The 20,274-nt window shown below is 33.9% G+C and overlaps 1 protein-coding gene across 2 annotated transcripts in view; it reads left to right on the top strand.

Moving 5' to 3' along the window:
* Positions 1-20,274, top strand: part of SNAP91 (synaptosome associated protein 91) — a 226,747-nt gene that overhangs the window by 193,315 nt on the left and 13,158 nt on the right. Inside the window, exons 19-26 of one of the 2 annotated variants that reach the window (XM_074187088.1) lie at positions 79-324; positions 549-626; positions 782-853; positions 1,320-1,403; positions 2,720-2,803; positions 5,353-5,403; positions 12,866-13,000; positions 14,527-14,676. In XM_074187088.1, the coding sequence (XP_074043189.1) occupies positions 79-324; positions 549-626; positions 782-853; positions 1,320-1,403; positions 2,720-2,803; positions 5,353-5,403; positions 12,866-13,000; positions 14,527-14,676 (900 nt within the window). The remainder of the gene's footprint in view (positions 1-78; positions 325-548; positions 627-781; positions 854-1,319; positions 1,404-2,719; positions 2,804-5,352; positions 5,404-12,865; positions 13,001-14,526; positions 14,677-20,274) is intronic. The other variant, XM_074187089.1, reaches the window with a different exon arrangement.

Genomic DNA, 20,274 nt, shown 5'->3' with positions numbered 1-20,274 from the left:
CTTTCCTTACTGATCCTATATATATATATATATATTCTCCACTTTCCTTTTTACAAGACCCCTTTGCCCCATCTGAAGGTAGTGCAGAGACTGCTCCTGAACTGGACCTTTTTGCAATGAAGCCACCTGAGACCAGCATTCCTGTAGTTACCCCTACAACTAGTGCAGCCCCCACGATTCCCGCAACAACTCCTTCTCCTTCTCCTGCTGCCGCAACTGCCACTGCTACTACTACTACTGCTGCTACTGCCACTACCACCACCGCCACCACACCTGCCTCTACCACCACAACCACTGCTCCTCCTGCTCTAGATATCTTTGGTGGTAATTCTTTAAAGCTCTTTGATTCTGGTTGATTGAATTCTGGTTTGTCAAATGCACATACAGCATACACATAAAATGTTGCATGTATACTGTATATTTAAATTATTTGCTACAAACCATTTGCAACATACCTCAGAATTCTCCTAAGCAAAATTCAGAACTGGAAATGAATATTGTTTCAATTTGGTCAAACTGAGTAAAGGTATGTATATTCTTGGTCTTAGATTTATTTGAATCTGCTCCTGATGTTGCTGCAGCGCCTAAGCCAGATGCTACTCCTAGCATAGACTTGTTTGGTACAGGTAAAAATAAACAGATCCTTTCTTTCTTTTGATTTCTTGGATATTTTCACGCTGAAGCACCTGACTCTTATTTGTGATTATAAATTTGTTAGATTTTTAACTTTGATTTCAGTTTTCTACTTCTTCTTGATTTTGGTTTGTTTCATTTTTGGAAGATGCTTTCTCATCTCCTCCACATGGGGCTTCTCCTGTGCCTGAGAGTTCTCTCACTGCTGATCTCTTATCCGGTGAGTTCTCTTGCAGAAATCTAATCTTCTTATTGGTCAGTTCATCATTATGTGTAGACATAATGAATGTCCTTGGATTTGTGATATTTGAGTCACATAGGCTAGAGAAAATTAACGAGGAATTCAGTTCAATCTCCTCTTAACCATCGAGTAGAAATTGGATGGGCTGTTGTTTATTGATAAGATTTACCATTCTCAATCTTGACATCACTTATAGTAAATTATGTACTCTTTAATCTGGGCAGGTGGGGAAAAATAACGTGTCAAAATCCTTAATTTGTAAAGTATCATTTTGAGCTATTCTTCAGAAAAGCAACATTTATCTTAAAATGCACTTCTAGTTTTGCCTTATTAATAGGTCATTTTGCTCATAGGATTTATTAATTTTGAGTATAAATAGAGATCTCAAAAAGAACTACTGAGGCTCTCAGAATGATCTATATTATCATTCTCTACTTAACTGCAGTTGATGCATTTGCAGCAGCATCTCCTGTAGCCACTGCCTCTCCGGCAAAGGTGGATTCTTCAGGTGTGATTGATCTTTTTGGTGGTGCGTATTAACCTTTCTTCACAGCTTAAGTCACTTTTTTTCAAGATTATTTTTAGCCATCCTTATTTGTTTAATTCAGTCATTTTCTCCCTTTTACAAAATCATTTTTCTGTCATGAATGTGAATGTGATTTTGAAAGCTATGATTTTCATCCATTTCATTTCTTTACTATCATCTATTCATCATTTTTATTGCATGGTTTAAACGTAACCAGGGGATTTTCCATTGTCTTAATTTTGATTTCTGCACTTAAGTTTGATTTAAAAATTTGTCTACTCTGATTCTTTTTCATCTCTTGTTTCGTTAATCAACTTTTACATAACTGTTTTTTTGGTTTTTTTACAAGGCAGTGGGGTTAAGTGATTTGTCCAAGATCACACATCTAGGTAATTATTAAGTGTCTGAAGCTGGATTTGAACTCAGATTTTGATCCCAGGGTCAGTGCTCTATCCACTGTGCCACCTAGCCTGCCCCCTTTTACATAATTCTTGAAAAATCATTGCAAGCTCTAATTAGGTTTTAATGAAAAATTGAAACACCCAGATTTCGAAGGTTAAAACTCAGAATTAATTGAATAAATTCTGCAGTTCAATCAGAATTAAGTTGCTTACTTTTAAAAAACTCCTTCCACAAAATTTGAAGATAACTTTGCTAATTTAGAGCATCTTTATCTTGAGAATGGCATAACTTTTCTGCCCAAAAGTATCTGTGAATCTTCTCTACCAAGTTTACTGCTTTTGACAATATTCAATAGTTTTCCATAATTAACAAAGAGGGTAAATCAGATGAATTTCTGATATAGTTAGGAAAGCATAACTGAAGCACTAAAATATATCAGTTACCACATTAAAGTTTAAAAAAGCTAAATTTTGAACAGAAAATATAGATACATATGTTTCCTTCTTGTACTAATCTAAAATATTAAAGTATTAAAATGTTAATATATTCCTAAGGAGAAAAAAATTATTGACTTTGTAATTGAAGAAAAAAAGACATTTTTGCTATATATGAATAATAGTATTCAATGCACAAATTTAGTCTGTGGAAAAAAATTTTCATTTTCTCCCTATACTTTCTCCCAAGTCTGAGATTAAGGTCATAACTTTTAGTAAGTTTTATTTTTTCTTCTTTTCTTCAGTAACAATTTCAGCAACCCATTATTTTGAATAAAGATCAGTTGGTAAAGTTCAATTTGTATTTTTCATATACCTGTGTCACTAGGGAATACAAGGTGTTACAATTATAGATTCCTTTACTTCAATATATTCACTATTTAAACTCTTACCTTTCTTGCTGCAAAATGGATAATCCAATAGATGCTTTTGGAAGCAGTGTTACTGATTCTCAACCTGCAACCCAGGCTGTTTCTAGTTCCTCAGCTTCGGCCGACCTACTAGCTGGTAATTAATTTAAAATTTTTAAATTAAATTTTGCTTTATAGAAATTTGTGATGTGTGTTTACCTTTCCCATTTCTGTCATAGAACTAAAAACAAAATGATATGATCAAAAGCTACTCATATTTTTTAATAAATTTCATTACATTTTGCAAAGTAAGTTTAAAAAGTCTGTTATATGCAAAACCATCCTTATAGGTTATTTAGATTATTGTGATTTCCTTTCCATTAGGCTATTTTCTTGATTGTTCTTTTAAAGAGGTGCTATAATGAATCTAGATTTATTACTCTTCTCTTTGTGCCAGCAATTTTACATTGGTTATTGTATCCCATGAGCAGAAATTATTATTGACTCATGTCTTAAGTTTATTACATATATAACTTACATAAAAATATAGATTTTTTTGGTCTAGAATCTACAATTTAATTCCAGTCTACTACATTTGTATAATAGAAGACACACCAATAAATTACAAATGATTAATTTCTTTTGCTAGATGAGTCAAAGGGAAAATATTGAGAATTTTAAATCCTTACTTGAGAGAAAGAAATAAAAGCCTTTATAGCTATACCTATATGAGGTACCTGTGTCAGAATTTGTTGGTGGTTTATGCCCTCATCATTCTCTTATTAGAAGAAATAATACTTTTCCTGTGCCATCCTTGTCATTTCCTGCTTAGATTTGTCCTGGCTATCCCATGGGCAACTAATGCTTCTTTAGAGTTCACTTAATGTCAGAGTCTGGATGAATTTTAACTGAATAATCCTCTATTCATAGGATTTCAGGCTTAGTCATTTCATCAAAGCCCCATATACACAGTAGCTTGTGGTGCTTTTGAAGCAATAGTTTGTGCAGTGAAGATATGAGGATAATAATGGTAATTGTTTTAAGTTATAATTGGACAGTTCTGAACAAAGCTTTGTCCTAGGTTCTGGCCAAATCTAGGATTTTCTGTAAAAAGTTATAAGTTGCCAAATAAAAAGTTAAAGTTCTTTTTAAGGATAGAATTTAAAAACTATGTGATTCAGTGTTTGAATTCTAACAGATTATTGGATATGGATATGGAAATGGATTATTTTGTAAAAGAAAATAAAATATAACTATATGCTGTTATTGCAGTGTTGGCTATAAATTGGTAAAACACATAGTTTATAGCATTTACCAAAGTGGAAAAACCTAATCTAAGTCATGATTCATCAACCTTATGGAGGGCAGTAATTGGACCCTATAGCTGAAAACAAGGAAAGATGCCCATTGACCACAGAATGTATGTCAACTCAGCCAGTGAATTAGAAGGTAAGAATGAATCACCAGGTGCATGTTCAGGATTAGAAAGACTTTCATTCAGAGAAGAGGAGATGCTGTCTTGGTATATTTTAGTGGTGATAGAAAGCTTCAGGGGAAGGAAGGGAGGGAAGGAAAGAGGGAGAAAGGGAGATGGGAAGAAGAGAAAGGAAGGGAAAAAGAAAGAAGTTGTCAAGAAAGGCTAACCTATTTACAGGTTATTATTCAGGAAGATTAATATATGAGTTTCAAAAACAAAGACCAATAGGAGATTTAAAAAAGATCTAAAGGATCAAATATTTTTATAATGAGAATTTGAAATGAGAGAAAGGAAAGTCGAAGAGTTGAATTAATACTCCATGGTTAATCTTATGTAGGAAAGAGAAAGTTGGATGCTACACAAAAGGAGAGGGATTAGGTAAGGAATTCATAGGAGTGAGTGAAGCACTTCACTCAAATTCATAAATGAATGATCATGAAAGAATAATAATTTCTATAATCTCTCAATAAGAAATGACTGGGAGAGGAGCGGCTAGATGGCGTAGTGGATAAAGCACTGGCCCTGAAGTCAGAAGTACTTGGGTTCAAATCCAGTCTCAGACACTTAATAATTACCTAGCTGTGTGGCCTTGGGCAAGCCACTTAACCCCATTTGCCTTACAAAAAAAAAACCTAAAAAAAAAAGAAGTGACTGGGAGAATAGGATTAAAACAATGGATGGAGTGGACTGAGATGAGAAATTGAGTTACATAGAATTCTTGTCCCAGAAGAGAAATGTATGAGTGCCACTTAAAGAGCATTTCCTTGGGAATTTGGATCAGCATGGATAAGATAATAAAGTAACAAGGCTGATTTCTCTAAGTCACATAAAAGTCTTTCCAAAATTAAATGATTCATTGATAGAGTTTAAGATACTAGTTTTGTGAGTGTGTATATGTGTTTGTGAGCAGAATTAAAGAGATATTTAGGGGAAAAAAAAGATTTAGAGGCAGAAAAATCTTTCCCCAAAATGGAAAGATAACTCAGTCAAGGAAAACTAGAGCTATTTCAGAAATTGTCAAATGAGTTGCAATCGATGTATTAGAATAATTTAAATACTCCAAAGGGTTGAAAACCAGTAATAACAATGGGATTCCATGATGCTCATGGAACACGATGGATTTTCAGGTATGAAAAGAAGGTAATATACAGACTACATTGAATTTATGTCTGTCTTTACCAAGGAAAATATTAATAAAATAACCTGCTCCTAAATTCTCCTTTGTAAAGGTGGAGTTCATAGGCTGGTTAATGCAGAGAACATTGACCTTCTTCCCAAAGGTAAAATGGTTTCAAGTCTTGATGCTAACACTTATTGTGTGACCTTGGAAAAATCACTTAACTCTTTTCTGGGCCTCAGTTTCTCCATCAATAAATTGAAGGATAAACCAGAACGAGGTTTTGATTCCTAAGGTCCATTCTAGGTTTAACTCTGTGATCCTATTAAAAATATGTGATCTTTTGATAAATTTGAAGTCAGTAATAATGCACTGGGACTAAATAATACTTTTATGGATTTTTAAAGGAATTGAAGAGTAAGATCTTATAACTCTCCTCCTACAAAATATTATAGAAGTTACCTGGGTGATTAGAGATTAGTTGCTTCTGTACTGATTTTGAATAATATATTAATCCATAAATATTGTAACACATCTTTAGGGAAGGCAGTAGATACTGGTTTCTTTTCATACATTATTGCCTTACAAGGCAAGAAGATAAGATTAAATAATAATGAAGGAATAGGCATGATCTTATTTGAAATCTAATAATAAGATGTAGTAACATCTTTCCAAATGATACTTAGCTCTTCAATAAACAGTCAAGCTTGACACAGAATATTTATTTGTAAACCTTGATTACAAGCACACTTTCTTTTCTTACTTCATTGAAATGCAGAATAAGAAGGGACTAGAGAAGTTACATAATTCATTACATACTCAAATCATGTATTGTGACTTCCTTAGGGAATACATAACACAAGGTAACTCTTATTAAAAGTGATGACTTTCTGAAGATATCAGCCCAAAGTGTTGCTATGCCCAAAAGACCAACAAAATTTTAAATATTATCAGCAAAGAATATTAAAAGGAAAAATGTAAACTATTATCCTATCCTATAAGCTATCTTTACATAGAGTAGTCATAATGGCACTTGAGCTAGTCCAAAGTAAGGATAGCTAACTTGGAACATTAGAACTAGGGAGTGAACCTGCAATTTTATTGATATTAGGAACACTGTGAGATGAGGAAACTCCTCTTATAAATGTGGACTGGTGTCTTAAATTGATAATTTATGAAATTATGAAATAGGAGTAAGCACCTTTACATAGCTCATCAAGACAGCCCATAATTGGGAGCCCAAAACCAGGAGACAATCATACTTTAATTAAACATAGAAGGTATGGGTTGGGAGGAGGGGGGAGTGGTCCATAAAGGCAGAGAAAAATGGTAAAATGTGATACAGACACAAATGGTGACGTGAGGACTGGGAATAATTTGGTGAAAGAAGGCAAAGTGGGGAAAAGGATGGGATGAGAAAGAGAATATCACTTACATAACCATGGATTACAGTTGTGAGCACTAAGCAGCAAGGACCCTTCAAAGATGGAAGAGTACTTGATGGATAGGAGTTTAATATCTCACTCAATTTATGAGGTTTTTTGGGGGGGGGAATAGACCAATTCCTATCTATGCTACCTTGAGTTTGGTTCATTAACATATCCAAAGTTAGCATCTTTTTTGGTGTTCTTAGTGTTCTCTTGGTGTAAAGATTTGAAGTTTGGATTTTGTATGAAATTTACATATCATAGGATCAGAACTTTGACATGCAACACCTAAATAGTTTTTCCTCATTCAACATATATTATCAGGATTGAATTTTAGTTAATACATAATACAGTTTGTAAATTATATTCCTTTGATCTTTGGTACAGTTTGTATGTAACTTCCAGATTCCCCTTGTTGCTATCTTATTTCCTATTATTAACTTTATATTGGACATTAATAAATTCAGTTACTCTGCTGACCTAGCAGGGCAAGGGACAGTCAGGGGGACGAGTACAGCAACAAAAATTAATATAAGCCTTCTCTACTATTTATAGTCAGAATGTTGCCTAGGACCATGAGTGGCTAAGTGATTTGCCCAAAATCATACAGCCACTTGGAGTCAGACACTGGACTTGAATCAAGTCTCCTGGTTTTGAAGCCAGCTCCCTATTCTCCACAAGGCCAGTTTTCTTTCCATTTTGCCATATTGCCTCATAACTTCCTGTTTTAAGATGGGAAAATATCGCTTCAACTTTTAGCCTGTCTATAAAATGGGAATGATAATACCCATACTACCAGCATTCTTTTTTCTTTTTAAGGTTTTTGCAAGGCAGATGGGGTTAAGTGGCTTGCCCAAGGCCACATAGCTAGGTAATTACCTAGTGTCTGAGACCAGATTTGAACCCAGGTACTCCTGACTCCAAGGCCGGTGCTTTATCCACTACGCCACCTAGCCGCCCCTACTACCAGCTTTCTTAAGAAAGTGTTTTGCACACCGTAAAGGTCAAAATAATATAAGGTCTCTATTAACTTTTAAGTAGAGGTAATTCTTAAATTTTGCTTACTATTCATAGTTTTCCCAAGTAATATTATAACTTCTTGAGTAACATGGTAGAAATCTTGCATATCTATACATTTTATGACCTTATATAAAATCTCTGATGATTCAGGTTTTATTAATGCACTAGATTCATTTTTCAAAGTCCTTTTCAATTTTATAATCCTATAGGAATTTCTGCTCTTAACTCATGGCAAGATATAGTTTTTACACTTTTCTTTTATCAGTTCAGTAGATTCTTTGAGGCATAGTTCACTGAAGATAGTAAACAGTAAAGTATTGAAAATTTTGCTACATGTAACTTCCTTTGCCTTCAAAAGAAAATTCAGATACTTTATTTTTTTCACAAATATCTGTTTCATCCATCCTAGAAATAACTCAAAGCAATATCACTATTTTAATTTTTTTAAAAATAGAAAAAGGGGCTGCTAGGTTGAGCAGTGGACAGAGCACCGGTCCTGGAATCAGGAGGATCTGAGTCCGAATCTGGTCTCAGACATTTAATAATTGCCTAGCTGTGTGACCTTGGGCAAGTCACTTAACTCCATTGCCTTGCAAAAACCAAAAAAGAAAAAAATTTTCAGAAATAGATAAAAGAATGAGAAGCCTAGCTCACTTAGGCAGACTGGGATATATGTCTTGGTTTTTCCACTATCAAAAACTAATCTTTTAATTAAAGCATAATATCCTTGAGGACAGTGACTATCTTATTTTCACCTTTGCATCTCCTTGTGTCTAATGTAGTACCTAAGTATGGTATGTATTTAATACATGTTTATTTGCATTTTTAAACCTTTTGATTAACCCTCACTTAAGCTATAAAGCCTGTCATGTAATAAACTTACTCATTATCACAGCAGAGCTGTTTTATATAATTTGTCACTGTCAGTTCACTCCCATTTTTCTGCCTTGGATTGCATTCAATGACTGAAGGAAAATTGGTCATTAAAAAGTCTAGTAGTGAAGCATGCTGATTCACTCTGTGGTGTTGTAATCCATTTTTCATTAATTTAAACACAATCTAAATTTTGCCATGGGAAAGGAATATAAAATTCCCAATCAGTCATAAATTAGTACCTCTACAGTCTAGACAGAAACAGGATTTCAGTTTTTAAACTATTTTGAATTCAAATATAGACTCCTTTAAAATAGGCTTGGATTTTTAAGGTCTAAAAATTCCCAACCCAGTAGACACAACTCTTGGAGCTCTTCACAAGAACTTAAGATATAAAAGAGAATTCCATATATTCATGGTTTTTTGGGGTTTTTTGCTAACAACAGAATATAATGTTTGAATAATAATCAGGAAAAAGCTGTTGTGTTACTATTTAAAAAGTGAATTCTGATATATGTAGAGAATAATTTCATGTAGTGCTTTAAGGTTTCCATATTTTATTTTGTCTTCCCAACTATTGCTATTATTGTACTTTACTTCCCCATTTTATAGACAAGAAAGTTAGGATTAAGCTAGTGAGATGTATGTAGCTCCAGATAGATTTTAACTCATCTTCCTGAGTTATGTCTTATGTCTGGGACATAAGACTATTTCTTTACACTACTTCTCTCCCCAAAACTAGATAGGGTGACTGTTTTTGATACAAAAGATAAAATGAAAATGTTCTATAACATTTATAATATATAAAATTGTTATTTATTGAACTCATGGAATTCTATAATTTGTTAACTAATTAGTTATATAATTATATTTCATATATACATTTTTAAAATTCAGTTATGAAATTTGTCAAAAATGGCATTTAAAAAGTAAGTCCTTTATCAGTTTTAATACTTTAAATTCTTAGACTTAAGTATAAAGTTATGAATTATAACTGTATTGTGAGAAAAAGGAAAAATGTGAGAGACAATTTCTAGGTGATTAATAATCAATTTTTTAATTAATCTACTTGGCAAGCAATCCTTTAGTGATCAGTGATTCTCTCAGCAACCAAAGAAGCCAAAGGAGTCCTTAAAACACCTTACATCCCTTCTGAAAGGGAACTCCCTTAACAAGTAAAACTCCACCCTGATTAGAGGACATTTAATGAGGAGGTGAGCTAACAATTTTCAACTCCTTTTGAGAACTTGGTTTGATCCTGAGAGTCAGTGGTCCCAAGGCATTTGGGCAAGGGGAAGCCATCTCCATCTTGACCTCTCTAGCTAGTTTTCATTTTTATGAACTAAGTTGCCTTAAACTCTAATAGGATTTCTCCAAGGAGAAAGGCTCACCCAGATCGGATTTCTATAAGTGAGGTCCCTTGTGCCTTAAGAGCTAGAAGTAAAATCTTATCATTCAACCATGCCTTTTAGAGGCTAACTGACCTTTTCAGGAGATGGGTTTCAATAGAAATAAAAGAGGGAAAGGGGGGGGGTCACAAATTAATAATTCATTATGAATATAGTAGCATAATATTTATTTCTCTCAGTTATTTCTAAACAGTGATGTGAAAAGATTTTCTGAATCTTAAGAATTTGTAATTCTAGTAGGGATGTAGGACTAATCTTTCCTCTAACACTGCAGCCTCCTGATTTAAGTGTTCTATTTTTTTTTCTAGTTGAACACATTGCTATACTGTTATACTGTTATACTACATGCTTCTTAAAAGCAGAAAATGTCTTTTGTCTTCATATCTCCAGCATTTAATACAGTGTCTGGCCATTGTAGTATGTACTTAACTTAAATAACTGTTTATTGACTGCCTAACTATAAGATATCTTTTAAACCCAATAGACACCTTTGTTTTATTGTATTACCTTAAAAATCACCCATAAGTCTTATATACAAAAATATTTATGTCACTTCTTTTTATGATAGCAAAGGCCTGGAACCATTCTTGAGTGCCCACCAAATGGGGAATGAATTACCAAATTATGATAATGAATGTAAAGGAATATTATTATTGTATAAAACGTAATGAAGAGATGATTTTAGAGAAACAAGGAAGACTAATATGAACTAATGCACAATTAAATAATCTGAACCAAAAGGATACAGTAACACAGAATACTGTAAGGATGAACAACTTTGAAAGACTTAAAAATTCTGATCAACTCAATGACAAACCATGATTCCAGAGGACTCACAATGAAATATGCTACTTAACTTTCCAACAGAAGTTATGGATTGGGTTATGTATTGAAACATATTTTTGGATATATGATAGTAAAGGAATAGGTTTTTCCTATGTTTATTATAAGAGTTGTGGGGTTTTTTTTCTTTTTCAGAAGTTATGAGGTGGGAGAAAAGATGAATTTTTGTTCATTGTAAAAATAAATTGAAAAGGAAAGGGTTTTACCTATCTGAAACTATCCAAACCCTTTGACCCAGAGACCCCTCCACCACTGCCAGGTCCCAAGAAGGCAAAAGACAAAAAGGAAGAATTTATATCAGATATTCACAACAGCCCTTTTTTGTGATAGCAAGGAATTAGAAACATATGCCCACCAGTTGAGTGGTGTTCAAATTATGTCACATGAATGTAATGGAGTACTGCTGGATCTTAAGAAACTGTGTCTGTTCATCAATACAATGATCTTATGAAACTTCAAATTTTCCCAATCAAAAATGCTATCCATCTACAGATGAAGAACCAATGGACTTATATTGCAGATAGAAACATATTTCCTCTTTCATTTTTCTTTCTCCTGCTCCATATTTCTTGCCTTCTCAATGATGGGGAAAGGCTGGAGAAAGAACTAAGAATTAAAGAACTAAATTAATTTTTATAAATAACAGTGAGTATGAGGAATTCAGAAAAGTTTAGGAAGAACTAATGGAAGAACTTAAATAAAACTAGGAAGACAATATACAGAATTATAACAATGTAAAAGGAAAGGAAAAGCTATTTAAAACTAAATACTGTACAATTATAGTAACCAAATTTGACCCCAAAATAAAGCTTAAGAAAATATATTTCCCTCTCTTCATTGCAAAGGTAAGAAACTGGGTGGAGAATATTATTTATACTATTGGACATGGTTCATGTGTTTGTTTTAGCTGAATATGTCTTCCTCATTTTCAGTCTTGGGTAAAGGAATATAATAGAAATTAATACAACATAGATGAAGACTTTTTTTAAAAATATCCATTTAGTTTTAGTTGAATGTTAATTTTTTTCCATTTTGTACTTAATAAGCAATTTCTAGTTTTTTTGTAATTCAAAATGTTTGTGATATCTCTTTTCTCTATATATACATGTCTACCATCCTTTCAGGCTCACATCAATTATCTACAAGACTAGTTCAATAACTTACTAGTTGATATCCCAGCTTCAAGTTTCAACCCTCTCTGGTTTATCTTACACATAGCTGCTCAAGTGATACTCTTTAAAGCAAGTCAGATCATGCCATTCCTCTTTCTGTTAGAACTTTAATCAAATTCAGTTTCTCTGTTGGCATTTAAAACCTCACTCAGTTTCCAGCCTGTCATTGCTCCCCTTCACTCACTCTTAAGTCCAGCCAATTGATCGATCTCTCTCTCTCTCTCTCTCTCTCTCTCTCTCTCTCTCTCACACACACACACACACACACACACACACACACACACACACACACACACACACACATACATTGTTTTTTTATACTTCCTAAAAGCTCAACTCAGGCATCCCAGCTACACAATCAGCTGCACTATCCTCCCTACCAAAATGAACATGTATTTACTTCTATGGGTGCATCTTGTTGAATTTGTGTATCTTCTGTCTAAGAAAGTGAGCTCCTTCAGGGCATACTTTCCTTTTTGACTTTGTATTCCCCAGAGCATTTCACAGTGTCTAGAACACAAGAGTATAATAAATACTTGTTTGGTGAATAAAGAAATAAGATATACAGAATAAAATTATAGCCTGAAATTTTCTTTAAAACATGAAGCATCAGTGATTATAAGTTAGTTCTTCCTTGTTCTCAATATAACTACTCATCTTACATTGCATTTTTCAATTCTCTTATAATAATTTAACTTCTATATTAGGCAGTATCCTTGAAAAACCTATAAAAACCAATTGGATAAATTTTTCTGACTTTTTAATCTATTCTTAAATTTAAATCTCATTTTATTTTTGAGTCTATACTACTCTAGCTCCTATTTACTATATGTGTACCTGATATTGCTTTAATTTTTTTTCCTTTTCATCTGTTGTTCCAGGTTTTGGAGGTTCTTTTATTGCACCCTCTCCATCACCAGTGACACCAGCTCAGAACAACCTATTGCAGCCTAATTTTGAAGCAGCTTTTGGAACGTCACCATCAACTACTAGCAGCAGCTCCTTTGATCCATCAGGTGAGGAAATTGATTGGACTTTTAACTTAACTTATTTTAATTCATTAAAAATAATTTAGCTTATTTTTCCAATTCTCAAGAAGTTAACCACAAACAATAGTTGTTGAGAACCTTATCATTTCAAACTTTTCCCTTTTGTAATTTTAAAGTACTCATTTTAACAGTTATTTGCATTTAGTGCATTTGTGGGTAGCATTAGGAGTCACCCACAAACCCTCCCTGAATCTGTTTTTAGTTTTTAGCAGAAATCTAACTTAACATGCACATCATTTCTTTGCATGTGCTTATCTTTGCATGAGTTTTAGAACTTAAGGGAAAACAAATAATTTGTACCACCTAGTCAGGACCTGAATGTGTACTCTCACTGCTTTTGGCAGAGAGAGCATGCCAGCTTGCATGGCATTCAGTTTTTCAAAGTTGAGATACAAATACAAGAGTGTTCTTTGCCTGCCTTTAACCTTTCATCCCTGCTGTCATTTTGTTTGTATTCTCTTCCATTCTACTCTTCCTATGCTGGGTCCTTACTACAAATTTACAATTGGTGAGTTTTTGGCAATTAAGTGAGTTTAAAAAGAACCCTAATTATATTCCTTGCAAGATGCTTCTGTAGTTAGTGCATAATTGAATGCTATATTTTCCCCTCAATTTAAATTATACTATTACAGTATTTATGATAGATATCTAGCAAATATTACTTGTATTGAATTTTAGTAATATGATTTTCTAAAACCTATGATATGACACAACAAATTCTGCTTTGAGTCTGTATTTGGAATGGTCCATTTTGGACAATTAGACCTTCTCAAATGGTATTCTTCGAGATGAACTGTAAGAATCATTAGGCTAAATCTCTATAGAGTCAGCTTACTGTTTAAAATTTCTGAGGTAATTATAGTGATCTTAAACTTACATAGAATAAAAAAGTAAGAATCATAGTTTTCAGTATATACATAAAAGACAGACTAAGTAGGTTTGTTCACTATGAATATTGCTTACCAGGTCTTACTCTGTGACAGCCATTTCATTTGATTTTGTGAGAATAAACCATTTACTCAAATTTAAATGCTCAAAAATCATAGTTTTGTTGTTGTTTCAGAATAATGAATTCTGACATGCATTTACATTCCTAAGTTACATACAAAGAATTTTGGCAATTTTATAGATGTTCATTAAATTTATTTCAGCTTTGAGAAGTCTGTATCCACATACTTTTTAAAATTATAAATTCTTTCTTGAATTTTTCATCTTGCCAACAGTAAAATACTTTTACCAAAAAAAAACTTACTTTTTTGTAAAAGTATTAATTTTCAATTACACGCAACTCTAAAAAATCAGTAAATAGCAGGAGAGTTGTCTATCTGTACTGGTAATGAAGTTTCCTAAATGGGAGCTCTGTGCACCTTCAAAATCAAAGCTCCAGCTCTCCTAATCACCCCTACCTCTACCAAGAAAGAGACAAAAGAAGCAACTCAATTCTGTTGGAATTTTCAAAAAAAAAATCTGAACCTGATCTTTTTGAATTCCAGTGTTTGATGGTCTAGGGGATCTTCTTATGCCAACTATGATCCCTGCTGGGCAGCCTGCACCTATTTCAACTATAACACCTGGTCCTACTATGGCAGCAAGCAAACCCCTTGGAAGTGATCTGGATTCATCTCTTGCAAATTTAGTAGGCAGTAAGTAACATTAATTATTACCTTCTAAGGTGAAACAGAACTGAACCTCACCTCTGATTGCTAAGGGTTAAGTGCATATGCCCCTTCACTGTACATTACTGAGAAAAACACACACACACACACACACACACACACACACACAGAGACATTATTTCTATTGTCTTTTTTACAAGCCTCAAGTTATTCTAAACTTCAGCTTTCCTACTTTTATTCTCAATGGATCATATCCTTTTTGTTGTTGGAGGTCTGGAGGTTCTCTCCTCCTGGTTGCTTTGCATATTTTTTACTCAGAGAGACCAAAGAAATGCTGTGAAGACTTGGAGAAATTTATACCTTTTTATTGTACAGCCTTGGTGGCAGGAGGCTTGCAAGGTCAAGTCCACATGTAAATCTATCTGCATAACCCAATTTTGCTTATCAGTTCCTTAAATTCCTAGTCTGCCTCTCCCCCTTATCACTTGCCTTCACTTCCCCACCTTGTCCAGTCTACTCCATGTACTCCTTTCCACCCATTTGTCCCATAGATCTGCCCCCTGGCCTGGACATTTATAGGGCATAGAACCAAGTTGGCATTTGCCAAATCTGGGACTTACATAAGTATCATAAACAAGGTGTTTAACTGGCCACCCAGGTTCCATAAAAGACTGTTCATCTGACTTGATTATATAACCATCACTAAATAAATACCCAAATAAATCTGGGCCAAATGGCTTACCTTACAGAAAGAATTAGCAAATAGATTAAGTTAAAATAATTGAAGACATTTAGCACTATGTTTATGAAAGAAGGAAAGGAAAAATCATAATTTGAGGAAAGAACAATATTACAAACAATACAGAAAAATAAAAACTTATTTAAAAAAATCCTAAACTTCATTGTCCATTCTCCACATGCTGGTATATGCATATTTGAAACCATTTATAATCACTTGTGCTCTTCCTCTTTTGTGAAATGTGCTCTCTCTCTCTCTCTCTCTCTCTCTCTCTCTCTCTCTCTCTCTCTCTCTCTCTCTCTCTCTCCCCGACATTTCTTCTTTCTCTGTCACTTATATTCTTCATGTTATCTGATGTAGTTATTCCTGCCCTTTCATATTCAATTTAAAGGTGTCTTATAATTTGATCAGCAAGTCTCCAGAAAATTATTTTTCATATGTCTTGTTGAGGCAATTCAAACCTACTCAATAATTCTTCATTCTATCATCTTGAACCATAGCCCAAAAACTATATTACATACTCTGACATCATCTTATTAACTAGCTATTAATTTCCCCTATTCTCCTTGTTCTTCTAATATCTCTCCTAAATTCTAATACATCATTCTGAAGTAATACTAAAAAAGAATACCTTGATCCAGAGTTTTCAGATTTCCTGCTTAGGATTTAACTCTTTCCAGGTTTCTTGTGCCACAGTCATTCTTCCTCATATGAGCTTTAGTCTTGGGATGTTATTTGTCATGGCTTAGGAAGGCAGTATAATTCCTAATTTGCCTTTTCAGTCATACCTGTAGGTTATTCTACATCACTTAGCAGTAAATCACCTTCTTAACACCTCAATGAATAGCTTTATTTTTCTTCTTGAAACTAGTAAAAAATTTTCTTGAACTTACTGACATTTGTTTCTCATTTTGCATAATAGGGAGTTTCTGACTTCTTCAACTGGAGAGGTGCATATATAGCCCTTATGAAAAGAGTCAAAACTGATTCAGAGTTCTTCTTTCCTTTATATAACACCTTTTATCAGAAAATCAGGAAACTTGGGGTAGGAAAAAACGTTTGTAGCAAGTTAGATAAAGATCTCATTTCTTTCTTTCTTTCTTTTTTTTGCATTGTCCGTTCTTGTAGGAACTTTTTAAAGATTTATCTATTTATTTTGAATTTTACAATTTCCCCCCTAATCTCGCTTCCCTCCCCCAACCCCCCCCCAGAAGGCAGTCTATTACTCTTCACATTGTTTCCATGATATATCCATTGATCTAAGTTGAATGTGATGAGAGAGAAATCATATCCTTTAAGGAAAAAAAATAAAAGTATGAGAGACAGCAAAATTACCTAATAAGATAATGGTTTTTTTTTTTAATTAAAGGTAATAGTCTCTGGTCTTTGTTCAAACTCATACAGGTGGTATTTCCCATCACAGATATCTCAAAATTGTGCCTGATTGTTGCACTGATGGAATGAGCAAGCCCATTAAGGTTGATCATCACCCCCATGTTACTGTTAGGGTGTACAGTGTTCTTCTGGTTCTGCTCATCTCCCTCAGCATCAGTTCATGGAAATCCCTCCAGGCTTCCCTGAATTCCCATCCCTCCTGGTTCCTAATAGAACAGTAGTATTCCGTGACATACATATACCACAGTTTATTAAGCCATTCCCCAATAGATGGACATTCACTTAATTTCCAATTCTTTCCCACCACAAACAGGGCTGCTATGAATATTTTTTGTACCAGTGATGTTTTTACCCTTTTTCACCATCTCTTCAGGGTGTCGACCCAGTAGTGGTATTGCTGGATCAAAGGGTATGCACATTTTTGTTGCTCTTTGGGCATAGTTTCAAATTGCTCTCCAGAAAGGTTAGATGAGTTCACAGCTCCACCAACAATGTAATAGTGTCATTTCCCACAACCCTTCCAACAATGATCATTATCCTTTCTGGTCATATTGGCCAATATGAGAGGTGTGAGGTGATACCTCAGAGACGCTTTAATTTGCATTTCTCTAATAAGTAATGATTTAGAGCAATTTTTCATGTGACTACACATTGCTTTAATTTCCTCATCTGTAAATTGCTTTTGCATATCTCTTGGCCATTTGTCAATTGGGAAATGGCTTGTTCTTTTAAAAATTTGACTCAGTTCTCTGTATATCAAAGGTCCCATTCCTATTTGCATGAACTTATGCTGAGCAAGATGAGCAGAACCAGAAAAACATTGTATGCCCTAACAGCAACATGGGGGTGATGATCAACTCTGATGAACTTAATCATTCCATCAGTGGAACAATCAGGGACGATTTTGGGCTTTCTGGGATGGAGAATACCATCTGTATCCAGAGAAAGAATTGTGGCATTTGAACAAAGACCAAAGACTTTTACCTTCAATGTCAGGGGGGAATATCCATTATCTTAATTATGTAGTTTTGTGATCTCTTATACTTTATTTTTCTTTCTTTAAGGATTTCTCTTTCATCACATTCAACTTAGATCAATGTATACCACGGAAAAAAATGTAAAGACTAAAAGACTAACTTCTGGGGGGGGCGTGGGGGGTGGGAGGGAAAACAAGAATGGGGGGAAAAACTGTAAAACTCAAAATAAATAAAATCTTTCTTAAAAAATCTAGACATACTAAGGATTATCAATTCTTGGATAAGAAACAGATGAAAAAAAGATCCAATTCCCAATTGATAAATGCTTAAAGGATTTGAATAGGCAGTTTTCAGAGGAAGAAGTTCAAACTGTCAGTAGCTATAAGATGAAATAATCTAACTCACTAATAATTAGAGAAATGAAATTAAAACAACTCTGAGGGTGTGTTACTTCACAGTTATCACCCTGGCTAAGATGACAAAAGGGAAAATACTGACGGGCTCTTGGGGGAGCTGTGAATTTGTCCATCCAGTTGTTTAGCAATTTGGCACCATACCCCAAAGCTATTAAACTTTATGTATCTTTTGATCTAGCTACTTCCTCACTAAAGAGATCAAAGGAAAAGTTCATATGCACAAAAATATGTATGGCAGCTCTTTTTGAGGTGGAAAAGAAATTACAAATGAGGAGATGCCTATCAGTTGTGGAAAGCTGAAAAAGTTTCAGAATATGAATGTATTGGAATATTATTGTGCTATAAGAAATAATGAAAGGGGGCAGTTTTAGAAAAACCTGGGAAGACTTAAATGAACTTATATGTTGTAAAATGAAGTGAACAAAACTAGGAGATGAACAGAAGTGAACAAAATGAACAAAATTGGGAGAACAACAGGAATAATGTAAAGATAATCAATTTTTAATGTCTCATGTATGACTACTTAGGCATGCTAGTCTAATGACCAACCCCACTTCCAAACTTTTCCTTTTTTCATTTTGAAATTTTTTCCAAACCTTTCTCTTTATGCCAATTTTATCAGCTTATTGCTTATAATAAAACTGTCCTTTCTTTTATTATCAATTTCCTTATGAAGACCATTTCCTATTTCCCACTAATCCTTTCCCCTTTGTTCTTGGTCTTTATAAGCTAGGTTGCATAGTAGAAAAGAGTGTTAGACTTAGTATCAGGAGAGCCTGTGTTCAAGTACTGCCTCAGACACTCACTTAGCTGCATGTTCTTGAGGCACACACTTTACTTTGCTGTGCCTCACTTTCCTCCTCTGTTAAATTGCCACAATAATAATCCCAACCCTGCAAGATTGTATAGATCAATTGAGATATATGCTTTGAAATGGTTAAAATGTTATATATACACTAATCATTATTACCTGTTATTATTGTTATCAAAGTTATTTCAACTAGAAAATAACCGATTCAGCATAAACACTTAACATACATTTTCATGGTTTTTTACATATTTTATTTTTTTCCAATTACATACAAAGATAGTTTTCAGCATTAATCTTTTTATAAGCTCTTAAATTTCAACTTTTCTACTACCTCCCCTTTCCTCTCCCCTCCTCATGGCAGCAAGTAGTAATCTGATAGATTGTACATGTACCATCCTGTTTAACATATTTCCATACTTGTCAAAACACACATTTTAAAAGTTTGGCTTGTTCCCATTTTGAAAAGTGGGAAGAGAGCAGAGTTCACATACTATAGATCAATGAGTTTGACTAATTCCTGGGAAAATTCTATAATAAATCATTAGAGATGGTTGGCACAAGTCTAGAAGGGGAAGCAGTGATTACAAAGAGACAGCAAGACTTCAACAACAATCATAGCAGATTTTCCTAATCTCCTATTTCAGTGGGATTGCTAATCTAGTAGATGGGGGGGGGGGGATACTGTTGGTATAGTTTACTTCTATTGTAAGAAAGCTTTTGATAAAAGATCTCCTGTTGCTTTTGTGAATATGATGAAGAGATGAGGACTAGATGATAATATAGTAAGATTCAGAGCTGGATGGATGACTGGATCTGAGTAATCACTAATAGTTTAATGGCATTGTGATAGAAGAACTCTAAAAGAGTACTGCTTAATATTTTTAATTTTATCAGAGAGGGGATAGTTAACACACCCTGATGACAGGATCCAAAAGACCTTGACTGGCTAGAAAATTGGTTTAATATAGTAAGATGAAATTAAATGGTGAGGGAGATGAAGTCTTACACTTGGATACAAAAAAAATTCATAAATATAAGATACTTGAACAGCAATTGGTCTAAAAAATGTTCAGTAGTTTTTTTTTGTGAAGTACAGGCACAATGTAAGTCAGCAGTTGATATTGTAGCCACAAAAATTAATGTGATCTTGGGATGATCTTCTGGAGGCCTTTCATGGTCCTTTTAACTACTAGGGTTTTCCCCTCTAAAATTATCTCCTGTCTATACTGTATATGTGTCTTTTTTGTATCAAGTTTTTTAGATGTTGTTTCCTGCATTCGAATATGA

This window comes from Macrotis lagotis, chromosome 5, assembly GCF_037893015.1.
Source record: "Macrotis lagotis isolate mMagLag1 chromosome 5, bilby.v1.9.chrom.fasta, whole genome shotgun sequence".
Taxonomy (NCBI): domain Eukaryota; kingdom Metazoa; phylum Chordata; class Mammalia; order Peramelemorphia; family Peramelidae; genus Macrotis; species Macrotis lagotis.
The sequence above is the reverse complement of the archived record's forward strand: the minus strand, read 5'-3'. Positions and strand labels throughout refer to the sequence as shown.